The sequence below is a fragment of the Copadichromis virginalis genome, linkage group LG14, assembly GCF_057382275.1.
Source record: "Copadichromis virginalis isolate Kocher_CV1m ecotype Utaka linkage group LG14, C_Virginalis_male_GT1.1, whole genome shotgun sequence".
Classification (NCBI taxonomy): Eukaryota; Metazoa; Chordata; class Actinopteri; order Cichliformes; family Cichlidae; genus Copadichromis; species Copadichromis virginalis.
Genome location: NC_140631.1, coordinates 23,918,686 through 23,933,476, shown reverse-complemented (window position 1 = coordinate 23,933,476; position 14,791 = coordinate 23,918,686). Strand labels below are relative to the sequence as shown.

Sequence of the window (14,791 nt, the reverse complement as noted above, 5' to 3'; positions counted from 1 at the left end):
TGTTTGAAAAAATACAACCATTATCATCATTAATGCTGGGCTGGACCACCTTTTGTTTTGCCTCCAGAACTGCTTTAAGTCTATGTGGCATAGATTCAACGAGTTGCTGGAAACATTGCTCTGAGATTTTGGTCCATATTGACATCGTAGCATCACACAGTTGCTCTACATCCATGATAAGGCTCTCTTACTGCAACACATCCCATATCTGCTATATTGGATTGAGATCTGGTGACAAAAAAGAACTTTTAAGCACAGTTAACTCTTTGTCATGTTCAAGAAACCAGTTTGAGATGAGTTCAACTTTTGTGACAAGGTGCGTTATCCTGCTGAAAACAGCCATCAGAAGATGCTAGAGTGTGGTGATAACGGGATGAACATGGTCAGCTGTCATGTTTTGCAACTTACTTGGTTGGACTCAAGAGCAGGACTCAGGCAAGACAGTGAGATGTAGAATACGCTTTAGAATAGAATAGAATAGAATAGCATAGAATGTCTTTGTTGTCACTATACAGATGTACAATGACACACGGAGCATCTCCTACTCAGTGCAAACATGTGGGGGAGGGGGCAGAGGTGCAGAGAGCCTTAGATCCGCGGGTTACTGAGGTGAGGGTGGGAGGCAGGAGGAGCAGGAGTGGTGATCCAGTGGTTGAGTTTGATCTGTAGTAATAGCAGGTGTTCCTGAAAAGGTGAATGTCAGGGAGTGATCCGGGGTTGGCTAAGTCACTAGAGAAAGGTGGAGAAACAGAATTACACACTTGACTTGGTATCACCAACAACTAGCCTGTTTACCGCTCTAAGAGAGTGATAATCTGGTGGAGTCTGGATGGCTGCACTGGTCCTTAAGTATTGCCGTTGACTGGTGATGAGTAGCCTCCGCCCAGGTAAGGCAGACACGATGGCTGCCTTTCACCCACAGATCAAGGCTTCTTATGACAGTCTGCAACTATACTCTTCCCCGATCTGTTAGTTGTTTTAAACTTTAGCAAGTCGTCTTCCCCTTGTCTACATGTCTGTTCATTCTGTAACAGTTCATTGATGGGTTCATTTGTTTTCAGCTATGGCAGTGACAACCACTCTCACACAGCACACATTTTGTTCAGATTTTCTGAATAAAGCAAAACAGTTTAGTATCTAATAAAGCACACCACTCACCTCCAGTAACAGGAGAGAAAGGTTTGTCCTTCTCCCTTGTCTCCTGACCTCCTTGCTCACAGGAGATCGTCTGAATTGTTGGAGTTTTCTCTTTACTTTCCCTTACAATATAAAACACCTTGAGACAACTGTTGTTCTGCTATCATGTGACTGGCTGATTGGATATTTGCATTAACAAGCTGTTGAACAGGCGTACCTAAAGAAGTGGCTGGCAGTTGTATACATATTTTTTACAGGAGATTCAGAGGTAGGCCGTTCCTCCATTGATTACTTATGTCCTGTCCAACTTTCCCTTCAACTATATACTTTTGTTATGTACCAGTACATGACAAATTAAGACAAATTAGAGCTCTCCTGTCTGTGATACGGTTATATTTATGAAGTCAGCTGGGGGGCGTGGTTCGTGGTGTGGCAGCGGGAGACGCTGACACATCTTAGCTGCATTAGCTCATCATGCCTCCCCTGCTTGTAAGAGTGAACTGGGTCCTGAATGGCGTTGTTGTTGGTGGTGGTGTGTGTTCGGCTGGCAGCTGGAAAGCTGCAGCCGTGAGTGTAAGGAACAAGCAACTATAAATAAAGATGATGAAAAGTGTTGAAGTGTGGTTGAGTCCATTCTTACTGCCACATCAGTATTTTCACTGATTTCTCATTTGTTTTGGCAGTGTAGAATTAACATGATATTCATGATAGTTCACATAGATCTGTGAATAGATGCGTATAGTATCCATATCACCCACACAATGGAGTTAAAGGTTATTCTGTGGGAGTTTCTTTAATGGGTGGAAATGTCCCAGCAGGTGTGAAGCTCCAGATTGGATATCTGTGGATCCTCAAATGTTTGTCTTAGTGTCTCCAGTTCATCCTGTGCAAGCCCCACCCACATGTCCCTGCATGACCTTTTTATGTCCTTTTTGACATTGTATGTTCATTTTAGCTAAACAGTTCTGAGGAGGCAGCTCACAGCTCTGAGTTGAAGACAAATGGTAGCAAGTGGAGGTTTTTTTCATATAAAAAAGTGGAATCTACACTGTAAAAAAATATTCCGTAGAAAAACAGAAAATGTCCTGGTAATTTTCTGCCAGTACATTTTCTGTTTTTTTACGGAGGTTTGACGGACCTTTCTGTAAATGATAAAACGGAAAATTCTGTAGATTTACAGTATACTCTCTGTACTATTTACGGACATTTCCTTCAGCTATAAAACAGAAAATTCCGTTTATTCACAGTATATTTTCTGTATCATTAACTGATATTTTCCGTTAATAGAAAAATTGAAATTTCTGTTTATATTACTATTTCCAAGCACTTCTTTTCACTGTAACTCATTAAATATAGTTCTTTATATCCTTAAACGTACATTTCTATGCAATTACAACCTAGTACACCATGTACTCAAAAATTCATAAATTAAAACTTAAATTAATTTGTGCTTCGTACACAACAACATTGGTACAATTAATGTTAAATATTCTTTTATTCTCCTTAACTCAAACACTATACTTAAATATAATGACAGCATCCATCTTGTCATAAAACTACTAAACAGCTGATACATGAACAAAATAACTCACAAGCTTTCAAATTTGAGCATTTTTATTTCCTTGAAATCAGGTTGCCCTCATGTAAATGTGTTTATTTACATTCATTCAAGTGGCTACCAAGTGTTTTCTTCAAACAGGACACCTGACAAACAAAAAATGTCATATTTAACGACATGTTCACATTTAATAATATCCAGAGTACCTTTTAGTTAGAATCACTGCCTTGTGGTAGTTTTGCCTCAGCCAAATGGTTAAGGTGTGGTTTACATCCATCTCTGTCCACTTATGATACAGTATACACATGTAGTCAGTTATAGCCAAACACCTTTGATTACTGAATTGCATTCACTTCATTAATGAAGTGAATGTAATTCACATTTGTGTGAACATTTGTCTGAGATTAACTCTTTGGGCTCTTTACCTTACAATATAACATACTTGAGTCAAAATTTGTTGACTGTTTAAGTGGTGCCACATGAATACAACTGAACAGATCTAAAGAAGATGTTCCTGAACTTTGGGTTTATTCGAACAGGACTGATGGATAACCACAGGACTTTTCCCCATATGATAACTACAACACATAATAAATTAAGAGAGATTACTGTCCCAAACTTAAAGATAAAAGTGTATTTACGGGACTTGTTTTGTCAGTGAGGAGCAAAGTATAATTAGAAGTGCTTGTTCTGATGAAAAGTTAAACTGTAAACAGCAGCATAGTGAATAAGGATCTGTGTCCACGAATCCTCAGCAGTGACAACACTTAAACATCATAGTTCAAAATCCTTAATGCACACCTTTTTCTCCACGGTGTTCAAATTCTCTAAGCTGGTTAAGTAGAGGAAAAAGTCTGACATATTTCATGACCATTAAATGTTAGACAAGGCTCTGAAAACGAGGTTACAGTTACAAACAAAAACCTCTGCTTGTGCGCACAGACCCTAAATCACAACAAATAAGACAATAGTAAGACAAATTACTACAAAGTCTTGTTACCGCTCTTCATATAACAGTGTGACAAAGTCCTGAATGCAGCCTGCATGTTAGTACATCAAGGTCCATCTGAGCTTTAAGTAAAATACACTCAGCTTTTCCTTGGATTTTAAGAGTTGCTCAGTTCATACAGGAACTGCAGCAGTCGGAGTTAACGTGTCGCTGTGTTGCTCCTCCGTGTCAGCCATTGAGACTAGTCGCAATTTATTCTGAGGAAAAAAAGAGAAACAACAAGACATTTTTAAAAAGTTTGTATTTTTATAATTTTTTTTTACCTAGAGCATAAACAACATAAACAAAAAAAGGATTAGGGCTGTGCGATATGACGATATATATCAGATTACGATATAAAAATGTCTATCGTTTCATATTATACACTATTCTTTGTTTTGTGGTGTTGCAAAATAAACTGTTTACGGCAATATTTTTTTAATGGTTTTGATGGTCACTGTAGTTGCTATATTATTTCTTAAAGTTCTCTCCTTCTCTTATACTTAAAATAACCACACTATGGACGGACAAGTGACTGTTTTTACGCGTACTCTCGTTACCAACAATGAGGATAAAACCATCGTGTGGCTCCGCCGTCCGCTTGTTTATTTTCCACATAAACCTTTCACAATAAAGCTCAAGTTTCTGTTGAGACTTTTCAAACTAAACTGAAATGATATACATTATTCTCAAACATAAAATTTCAGAATATGCATCAAACAAATGACCTCAAATAAAAACATCAAGTAACTATAAATGGTGCTTACAGTCACCACGCAGATGAAGGCACAGAGAATACCAGCATGGCCAGCAAGGATGAGGCAGAACCAGAAGGACCAGTCAAAAGAAATCGAGGACCTTATTGTTAAATGAGGGGCTACCTCTGTAGCATGGACATGGTTTGGTTATGAAAAGTCTGACACGCCCCAGAAAACTGTACTATGCAAATTATGCCACAAACTGGTCCCCACCACCACTCGAACACGACAAACCTCTTTAACCACCTACACAAGAATCACATGAAAGAGTTTTGAGAGAGTTTACGAATGAAAAGCAAAAAAGAGTCGTCAGGTGCTCAAAATAATCCTTAGACTCAAACGTTAGAACAGGCTTTTCCTTGCAGCACGCCGTCTAATAAATACTCAGAAAGAAAATGGCGGCCATTTAAACTCATGTCTAAAAATGTATAGTTTCATGCATCGGTCAAAACACTCGACTCCAGGTACACGACGCCCAACTGAAAACATTTCACATAAGTCGAGTTGCCCGAGAATCACAGAATTTACAGAAAATGCACTATTTTGTGATATATATCGTTATCAGGAGAGATACGTCTTATATTGGGATATGAGACTTTGGTCATATCACGCAGCCCTACAAAGGATTATAATTCACGTAGAGTTGCATACACATAACACCATTCTGTTGCAACAAAAGCAGTTTATAATTAAAGTAACATACATACCTTGAAAAACTAAATCAACCACAACATTAAACTCACCTTGTGTTTGTAGAGAAGGTGATCAGGGTTTTTCTTCATTTCCTGAGACCAGCTGCTCTGGATCATCACCAGCTTGTATCTTCATCTTTTTTTTCACTCGGGGAAGTCTTTCCTTTTCTTGGCCATTGCTCTGCACTGGAAAACCAAAGTGTGTGATCAAAGGTGAAATAAGGGATATTTTTCCACTGCAGGACTTAAAGTGCTTCAAGTAGTGATAGCTGTTGATCCATTTCTCAAATAATCTGTAAGGATCTGGATTTTTAAGAAAGATACAAATATCTCTGCTTATATTTGGCTAAAAGCTTGATATAGACAAGGCATATAGAGCCCCTGCACACCAGCACTGCGCTTACATTATAGTTCAATCAAGAAATAGTTATTATTGATTTATTATTGAATTTTTTTAGTAATAATTTTTAGTATTTAATCACATTAGCACAGTGGGGTGACAAAAATATTCCACATACAAGAAATGCTGCTCAGCATTTCATAAATTACATTTTCAACAAATGTTGGAGTAAAAACACAGTTACAGGGAAAATGTGTCTGTCTGTAAATATTAACTAAACATTTCTATGTGCTACAAAATAGACATACTGTAATTGTAAATGTGCTGAGGTGAAACTATACTTTCAATAATTTTACCACTACAGTCTGTTAACCACCGAAATAATCTATGCTGGTCAGCTAGCTAAAAGTCTTTACTTTAGCAGCCCAAATCAGAGGCTAACAGTAGCATTTGCTAGCGTCAGCCAGTAAGGTCTGAGGCTTAAACTAGGGTTAGTGTAACTTTGCCTGAAACCCTTTAAAGTGTACAGTAGAGCCAACTGTAAAACACAGGTATTGATACAGTACTTATTAGAGTCCTAGAATAATTTCTAGAACCATGAAGTTCTCACTTTCCCAGTTATCCACATCGCTGACTTTCGCTAATTAGCTAGTTAGCAGTCACAGCTGTGTAATACCCAGAGAGACACAGACAGCTAACTATAATATTTATGAAAACTGGTTCAGCCACTGAAGGGCAAAACTGGTGGTATCACAGTAAAAATTATTTTAACATTAATTAAAATAAAGCTTAAGTCATGTTAAACCTAAATAACAATTATTTTAAAAAATGAGTCAGCAAAATATTCCTGACTTGTCTGGAGACAGCCGAAACCAGTTAACAAATAAATTAACAATTCTTTCTAAATAAAAACACGGAGTCTTTTGAAAAACATTATTTTAATAAAACGAAACATGAGTTTTAATACTTACCACAGAAATATGAAGGCAGTTTCTCCAACTTCAGAATCCAAAATCCAGATGAAGCCTGAAAGAAGCCTAATGGCTGCTCTTGCGCTTACTTTTCCCTCCTTTTCAGGTTCTTTTTCCCACAATGCATTGCAGTAGTTGAGAAATACAGAAAAATACCTGTAAATGACTAATACGGAAAATTCCTTCACGTTTATACAGTAGATTGTACTGTATTTTTACGGATTTTTTTTACAGTGTACAGTGTCTGTTGACTGATGAGAGAAAATGAAGCAACTCTATGTAGTGCACATTAAGAAAACTTATAGAAATTCTACATACGATTCCATATGAAAGCCACCCTTTGTTTCATCTCGTCTTTTAGAGGGGAAGGATTTGGTTGACCAGTCAACAAACAAAGGAAACTGACTAAGGGTCTGCTTTCGGACCAGAGGGAAGGTTAGCTACCATAAAAGGAGTAGGTCTAGAAGCTCTCCGCCAGAGACAAAGTAGTGCACAAGACCTTTTATAGCTTCTTGCACTGCCCCGTGTATCCCTGCTGCATCATTAAATGCTTAAACAAATGCTGTTTGTCAGGCGTCCAAAGGCTCAAAGCAGGATTTCCCATGATCATATCAGATAGAGTTTCCCTTTGCGAGGAACAAAGTCCAGCGCTGAATGGCTCAGATGGAGAGGATGAGGCAAAAGGCAAGGAAGGAAACTGTTTTGATATTGTTCAGGACCGCAATTCTTTTTTTGTTTCATTGTCACTGAAGTAGCTGATGTAATGGGAGGATATATCTGTTAATGTAAATGGAATGGCTTGAGGAAAATGTAAGATATGGTGATGAAAGGTCAGAGTACTGAAGAGTGGATTTCCCAGGCAGCTGTAACTGGAACTGACTTTCTTAATCCTTAAATCATTTCCTGACCACAACCCACACCTTCAATGTAAAGTGTGATGCAAAATACTGTAAGGACTTATTTTTGTCCCAAGAAAAGGAAACAGATCTCCACTGCATGACTGTGAATGTTTGTCCCTACAACATTAGAGATACACATATAAAAAAAATGTTTTAAAATATCTGGAACCCCAAAAAACTGAACAAAACAAATTCAAAAATACTTTCAAAAAAACTCTTCTCCTATGTGGCTAGTGTTATCATCAACATGTTCCAATCCCTGCGGCGTCAATTAGTTATGCTTTGTCAAAGCTGCTGGCGTGGCTAATTTAATTAAACACAGGGTTTCATTTGGCCTGTGTGCTGTGACGCACTGCATCATGATATAAGTGAGAGTGATCATCATCTCAGTGCATCATTTGTAAGTAGCAGGGTTGCTGTGCTAACAGGCCTGTCCACGATCTTTTCCATATCTCAACCAAGTTGTTTCAAGGGCTCAAAGGCTGCCAGCAAGTGGAAGTGAAAAACACTCCGGATGGGATTATTGGAATTGATACTTGAGTTTTTGAGACTTCTACATCATCAGTGTGAATATTTGATATAGCAAATAGGATGCAAATTAAAGCTCGTATATACTAATTAACAATTACTCTTTTTTTTTTTAAAAAAAAAAGAAAAAAAAGAAAAGCATTTTTCATGTTAAATAAACATTGTTCATGTTTCAGCTGCTTCCTTATGGGTTGCCATAGTGGATCATCTGCCTCCATCTCACAATATCCCTCTCATTCTCCTCCGTCACACCAACCTCTGCCTGTCGTCTTTCACTACTTCCATGAATCTCCATATTCAAAACCCTGTCTAATATATCTATTATCCCTTCTTTGCACATAGCCAAACCATCTCAGCCTTGCCTTTCCAACTCCAGCTCCACCTGAGCTGTCTCTCTGATGTACTCATTTCTAATCCCGTCTATTCTGGTCACTCCCATTCAAAAATCTTAGCATCTTCAGCTCAGCATCGTGTCTCTTTGTTAGTGCCACCATCTCCAAACCATACATCGTAGCAGATCTCACTACCATCTTGTAAACCATCCCTTTCAGTCTTACAGTTATCCTTCTGTCACTCCTCTCCACCAATTCCACTCTGTCTGCACCCTCTCTTCTTCACCTCTCCTGCGTGTTGCCTGTCGCTTTAGATGCTCTAGATTTTAATTCATCTACCTTCGCTACCTCTACTCCTTGCATCTTCACTGCTGCACCTGCTTCCCTCTCATTCACACAGACTTTCATTCTTCTCCTCTTCAGTATATTCCTTCATCTCTGTCTTCCAACAAATCATTTTGATCGTCTAACTCTAAACGTGACTATAAACATGGGCATAACTTTGTGCTGAACACTGGGGGGTGGGGGGGGGGGGGGGGGGTCAAGATCTTTGTCTAAATAAATAAATAAATCTGGGTAAATTCCCAGATGATTAAACATGCAACTATTTTGCTGGTAATAACTGAAATGAGTAAAGAAAACCATCAGCCTTTTTATCCAAGATAATTCAGAAATTTATTGGGGGGGTGGGGGGGGGGGGGGGGGGTATATTGGCTGGGTCTGATTATTTGACTATAAATCACAAGCCTAGAATTATTCTGTATTTAGTAAGATTTGAAACTAGCAGGAAAAACCATAAACTCATTAGGAATGTGCTTCCTGATGCTCCAGGTCATTTTCACAGATGTAGACTATAACTTCATTTTGAAAGCAGAGAAGTTTCTGGACATGAGAGGGAATGTAGATTTAAAGCAGAACATGAGGTTCACTCGTGAGACCTTGAAATGTGTTCATCTTTATATACACTTCACTAATGCTAGAAGTCACATTAACATTCAGTGTCGTAAATTTTGTTTAGTTTAAAAATAATGAAAAAGAGCAACAACAAATAAAAATGATTAAAAAAATAAAAGAGGGTGTGAAAACCCCCAAAAAAGTTAGTTTGATTAAGTCAATTTTATCAAAGTTATGGACAATGCGTAATTTTATTTCTGCATATATTTTTAATATGTTTTGAATGTGCGACTTTTTTTCTAAATCCACTTTTTTCCCGCTTGTAAACACCGGGGACACTGTGCGCATGCTCAGCTTAACGACGCACATACGTAAGCTCACTCGACCAAAACAAATATGGCGGATACAGTAATGATGGTAAAGACTCCAAAACCTTTTGTCTGTTTTTCCCTCGGTTTTTCTTGATTTCGTTTATGGGTTCGGCCGTTTTATAAAGTCGTCGTTGAGCCGGAGAAGTGTTTTTTGGTGGTAGTTTGACCGGACACCCAACAAAACGAAACCTAGAATATAAACGGAAGTGTGTGGACCTTTTTTGAAACTAAACATCCGCCTGTGCAGCGCGTGTTTGCTGTGTTATGTCGTTATTTCAGTGCATGAAAAATGGGGAAAACATGAAAAATAAAGACGTTGAGGTTCAACGACACGAAGAATGGTGTGCTGATTGAGAGGACCAACAATATGTAACTCAAAGCAAAGAAAGGAGAAATGGACTTAACGTGGATACAACCTGAGAGCACCGAGTGGTAAACAGTAATACTTTACAGAAATATTACCATGGGTTTGGTGAACTTTGTCATATCCACTGTAGGAAAATGTCTGGATGCTCTCTGCTTACTACTGGACCTGAACTTTGTCATCGTCCACACCGTGGTGCAGACTCTCCTGGCAGTTATCACCTTCATAACCAGCCTGCCCAGCCTCCTTTATAACTCGGTGCTGGAGCTGGGAAACCTCGTTCTGCTTTGCGCTGTGTCCACCGCGGAGGCGACATCAAACCTAGCTCACAGCACTGTGGCTAATCTGGGGAGCTTGTTGCTGGCTCTGGAGGGGCTCCTGGAGAGCTTGAAGATGGTGGGTTACCTGTCTATGCACGTCCTACTGCGTGGAAAGGAGCACTTGTGTCGAGGGCTGCTGTCAGTGATTGAGGGCTGTGGCATAGCAGTCAGCCTGGTGGTCTATTTTACCAACACAGTGGTAAACTTTGTGCTTATCGCTACCCAGAACGTCTACTTGGCTTTGGTCAGCATGTGGCAGACGGTTTCCACCCCACTGCAGAAGGCGCTGGAGCTCACGTTGACCTGTTTCACCTTTCTGTACAGCAGCCTGGCCGGCACATCAGCTTTGCTATGGACACCCTGCAAGATGGTTTTGGACTTCCTGGTTTCACTGGTGCACATGTTCATTAGCATCTTCATACTGAACATCTACGGCCTCGTGCTCACCATTACTATTGCACTGGCCACCACCGCTTACCTAAACCCGGGACTGTCCCGACAGATTGCTGTGCGCGTTGTAGAATATATAAACTCCTTTTCACTTCTCCGTAGATTATGTTTGGCTCTCAATTGCATCACTTCAGCCTTACTGTGCTTGCCTCACTTTATACGCCGTAACGTGCAGTACCTGCAGAGGATCCTCTATCACATCTACCGACTGGAGAGACGACTTTGGCAGCAGTTGTCTCACCAAAGCAGCCTGATTGGCCTGATGCTCCGACCACATCTTCACAGGCAAAACAATAACAATAACAGCAACAACAGAGCTGGAGGTGACGGTGACCCTGGGGAAGAGAGGCGGGACCCACCAGATGGTAGAGCAGGAGATGGAGCCCACCAGGAGGTGCTCAATCCAGTTTTACCCTCCTCCAGCACAGACAAGCAGCTAAAGAAGAAGTCGCGTTCAGGCGAAGATGGTAAACCTCTGCCAGCTGAGAGTCTGCTGACTCTGCTGAAGGAACAGGAGGAGAGGAAGAAGTGTGTGATTTGTCAGGATTGTGCCAAGACAGTGGTGCTTCTGCCTTGCAGACACCTCTGCTTGTGTAGAGACTGTACACAGATTCTTTTAAGGCAGCCCATCTACCAGCAGAACTGCCCGCTCTGTCGGCAAATGATCCTCAACACCATGGACGTGTATCTATGAGGGACCAGCCAAAGTGGATCAACTGGTGTCTGATACCAAGTAGCCTCACAGCCTATCAGTATCTACATGTATAAGTTTTACCACCACTGAGCTTTACTATATAAGGTTTCTTTTTTGTCTTTTCACTTAAATGGGACTTAAGTGAAAAGACCAGACCAGACTTGTTAAACATACTGGATAGCTCTGGATTATTTGGGAATTGAGAGATTTAATGATAGTAAGAAAACAAAAAGTCACCAGGTTGTCTTCTGGTGTCAGATGCGTGCACACGTTAACAGCACATGTTGTGCCCTGATTCCATACTATACACTAAATGTAAACAACACATAGTATGTACAAGTTCTCATGGTAAACATTTTCTGTGAGTATGCAAGAAGTCAACATATTTATATGTGCACAATATTTGTGCCATGATGCATCACAAAAGTGATACAGCTGTATACATTTTGAGAGAAAGCCAGAGGTTTTGTTTTTTCAGCTGTAAGCACCTCTTTGTGCATTTTGCATCAAAAATGTAAACACAAGCTTCTTTTTCTCACATGACGCCTTGGAAAATATCAGAATTCGTTCTGTTCTCACTTCTGAGAATATTCCTTAGTTTAGGTGAGGTAGCAGCGTGGGTACGCCTTGCTTGCTTAATTCTACGCATTATTTTCCACTCCGTTCCTTCAGGCATCATATAAACTTTATACCCAAGGAGCTAGAAGTGTAAAAAAATAAATTTTCAGAATGATCTCTGTTCAGGGATGCAATGCTTACAATGCTTTAAATATCAGTCACGTGTGCAACTGTGTGTGTGTGTGTGTTTGAGCTTTGCTTTAATTTTTGCCTTCCCAGTGTAAATCCATACTCAAATCCTAGAGTTAGTCTTGAGTTTGGGGGCAAGTCTCTAATTTAAGAGTAAGCTGTGTCTGTTGCTGTTTGCCACAGGGACGCACTGATTAATCAGCCACGCATCAGCTGTTTGCCAGTGTTAACCTTGTTGATTGCCTGCTACCCATTTAAGATGATAACTACAGTGGCCCTGCGAGGTCAAATGGACTGCAACTAAAGAAACATCAGCAAATAGAGAAAGAAAAGACTGCAAAAATACAACAAAAATAGAAAAAAACATTGCCAAAGCTAAAAAAATTTAAGTTTTTAGTTTCTGGGGAAACAACTATTTGATGCAGCAGCTGTGGAAGTTACAGAAACCAAAACGTGAAGGATTGCACTGAGACACACTCGACAGAAGCAAAAGATTCATTATCGTTGTAAAGGAGAAGCAATGCAAGGCAGTACATATTGTTTTAATCACACAATTCATACAGTACTGTAGATGTATGTTTGCTGTTAGCTGTTTACTGTTAGCTTGTCACTTCCACAGCTGTCCTGTCACGTTATTGTCTTCCCAAAAACACTTTAGTTTTCTTTGGTGTTTTTTTTTCCCCTTTAGTTTTTCCTTTAACAGTGTTGTTTCAGTTTCTGCTGTGTTTTGCGTGCTTTTACAGAATTTTTCAGTTTACTGGTGGGTTTCTTTTAAGATGCATTCATTTGACCACTCAGAGTTCTTAGGTTTGGTCAACTGAATGCTCAAAAACAAGGTGGTTAAGAGGTCTGGTATATTCTTAAAATTGTTTGTTTGTTTTAAGTTTCCCTGGCACAAATGGAGTATTAAATTAAAGTAAAATCGGTCCAAATTTCACCTTCAGTGCATCTCTCGTGTTCCAGTGTCGCTACATTGAGCCTCAAAAAAAAGCTTTTCTACCACTCATGTCTTAAATTGTTGTGATTTCAGTGGGCCAAGCTGTGAAGGAAGGAAGCTAACACTGTGCTTTTACTTTATTAGTGAACACATAATTCCACATGCTGTACGCATGAATGTTGTATGTATAAATGCAGCTTTCACCCTTTAGACCAGATTCTGTGAACCACTTCACCATTTTGTCTTTCCAGTCAGGCTTGATTCCATTTATTGTATCTTATTTCTTCCAGCTGATAGGGTCTTTCCTGTCCTCTGCCAGAGGTGAGTTACAGTCACAACTGACAAGTAATCCATAAATGGTTTTCCCTTTCTTTTGACATTGCTGTAAAACTGATTTCTGTGGTATAAAAGGACCATAAACAAATAAGGATTTTGCAATTTAATTTGCGGTTGTTTCTCCCTTTTTTTCTGTTTCATTTAAAATATTAAAATTGATTTATGTTAAAAGTTTACAGGACGATATTTTGTCACCAGTTATTGCGTTGTTATTGATGGTGGGTGGTGTAGAGTCAGATATGGAGAAGTTGTGTAATGGAAAATACTGATGATGTCATGTTTTCTACTGCAGGTGAAAGCGGTCTCGGTGTCAATTTGGAAGATTATTCATGATTCTAGAGCCTGTAGTCAGAATAGACCGCTCTCAGGTATTTCTAAAGCACCAATGGCAGTCCTAACTAAAGATTTCAGTGGGTAGAAACACATGCTGATTGCTGAATGTATGAACTGTGTGAGCAGTGAAGGACTGAGTTAACGACATGAATGTGTGTTATGTTTTTTAAATTGCCATGTGACTGTCTTGTGTTTGTAATAAAATAACAATCCCTGAAACTGAAGCTCTTCATCCAAGTGAATGTTTTTGTACGATTTTACCTGCAGAGGATTTTATTAAACAACCCATTAATTCATTAATCTATAGCATCGAACACCAAAAAGAAGTTTTAAGACCATCTTAAAATGCTTTGTCCAAACAGCTGTGCAAAGATGTGCGGTTTCATAGAAAACTGATTATTAAGTACACCAGTTCAGCTCCTCATTAATGCAAATATCTATAGACAACCACATGGCTGCAGCTCAGTGCATTTAGGCATCTTGACAACCATGTTCAAAACGAGCAACAGAATGGAGGAAAAGGTCATTTTAGGTGACCCTGATCAGCCGGTCTTAGGTTTTTCCATACAACCATCTCTAGGATTTACAGAAAATGGTCTGAAAAAGGGAAAATTATCCAGTGAACTGCAGTTTCTCGGGGTGAAAATGTCTTGTTGAAATCAGGTTGAAGTAGAATGGTCAGACCCTTTTGAACTGATAGGAAGGCATCCTGTGAAAGGTGTGTAGTATCCTTTGGAGCATCTCTGAATGCACAACATGTCAAGGCAGATGAGCAACAGCAGCAGAGGACCACACTGGGTGCCACTCCTGTCAGCTAAGAACAGGAAACTGAGGCTATAACAGAAGATTGAAAAACATTGCCTGATCTGATCAGTCGTGCAAGATATATCTTGATACCTGAAGTATTGTTCATTAGGCTTTTTTATTCCATAGTCGTTGAAAGAACAAATAGGTAAGATAAATAATAGAAGATGAGATTTGCTTTTAAATTTACAAATGTGAAACAGACAACTTGCTCTGACGTCGATCTTAATACATTTCTTTTTACATAAGGCACAAAATCTGCCAGCTGTACAAAGTGAACTGCAGAGGATGCAACTCTGGACAGTTGATGACATCGGTCATTTCAGGACTGAGGCTCT

General features: G+C 39.4%; 1 protein-coding gene and 1 long non-coding RNA gene across 2 annotated transcripts; one reads left to right on the top strand and one right to left on the bottom strand.

Moving 5' to 3' along the window:
- Positions 1-2,733: 2,733 nt before the first annotated feature.
- On the bottom strand, positions 2,734-6,798 carry LOC146693991 (uncharacterized). Its single transcript, XR_014914845.1, has 3 exons — positions 6,445-6,798; positions 5,185-5,319; positions 2,734-3,901 (listed from the first exon to the last, which is right to left on the bottom strand). It is a non-coding gene; the product is annotated as an uncharacterized LOC146693991 (long non-coding RNA).
- A 2,650-nt stretch (positions 6,799-9,448) lies between these two features.
- On the top strand, positions 9,449-13,873 carry rnf26 (ring finger protein 26). The gene has a single exon (XM_085430033.1). The coding sequence runs from the start codon at positions 9,932-9,934 to the stop codon at positions 11,294-11,296; it is 1,365 nt and encodes a 454-aa protein (XP_085286159.1). The 5' UTR covers positions 9,449-9,931; the 3' UTR covers positions 11,297-13,873.
- The last annotated feature ends 918 nt before the right edge of the window (positions 13,874-14,791 follow it).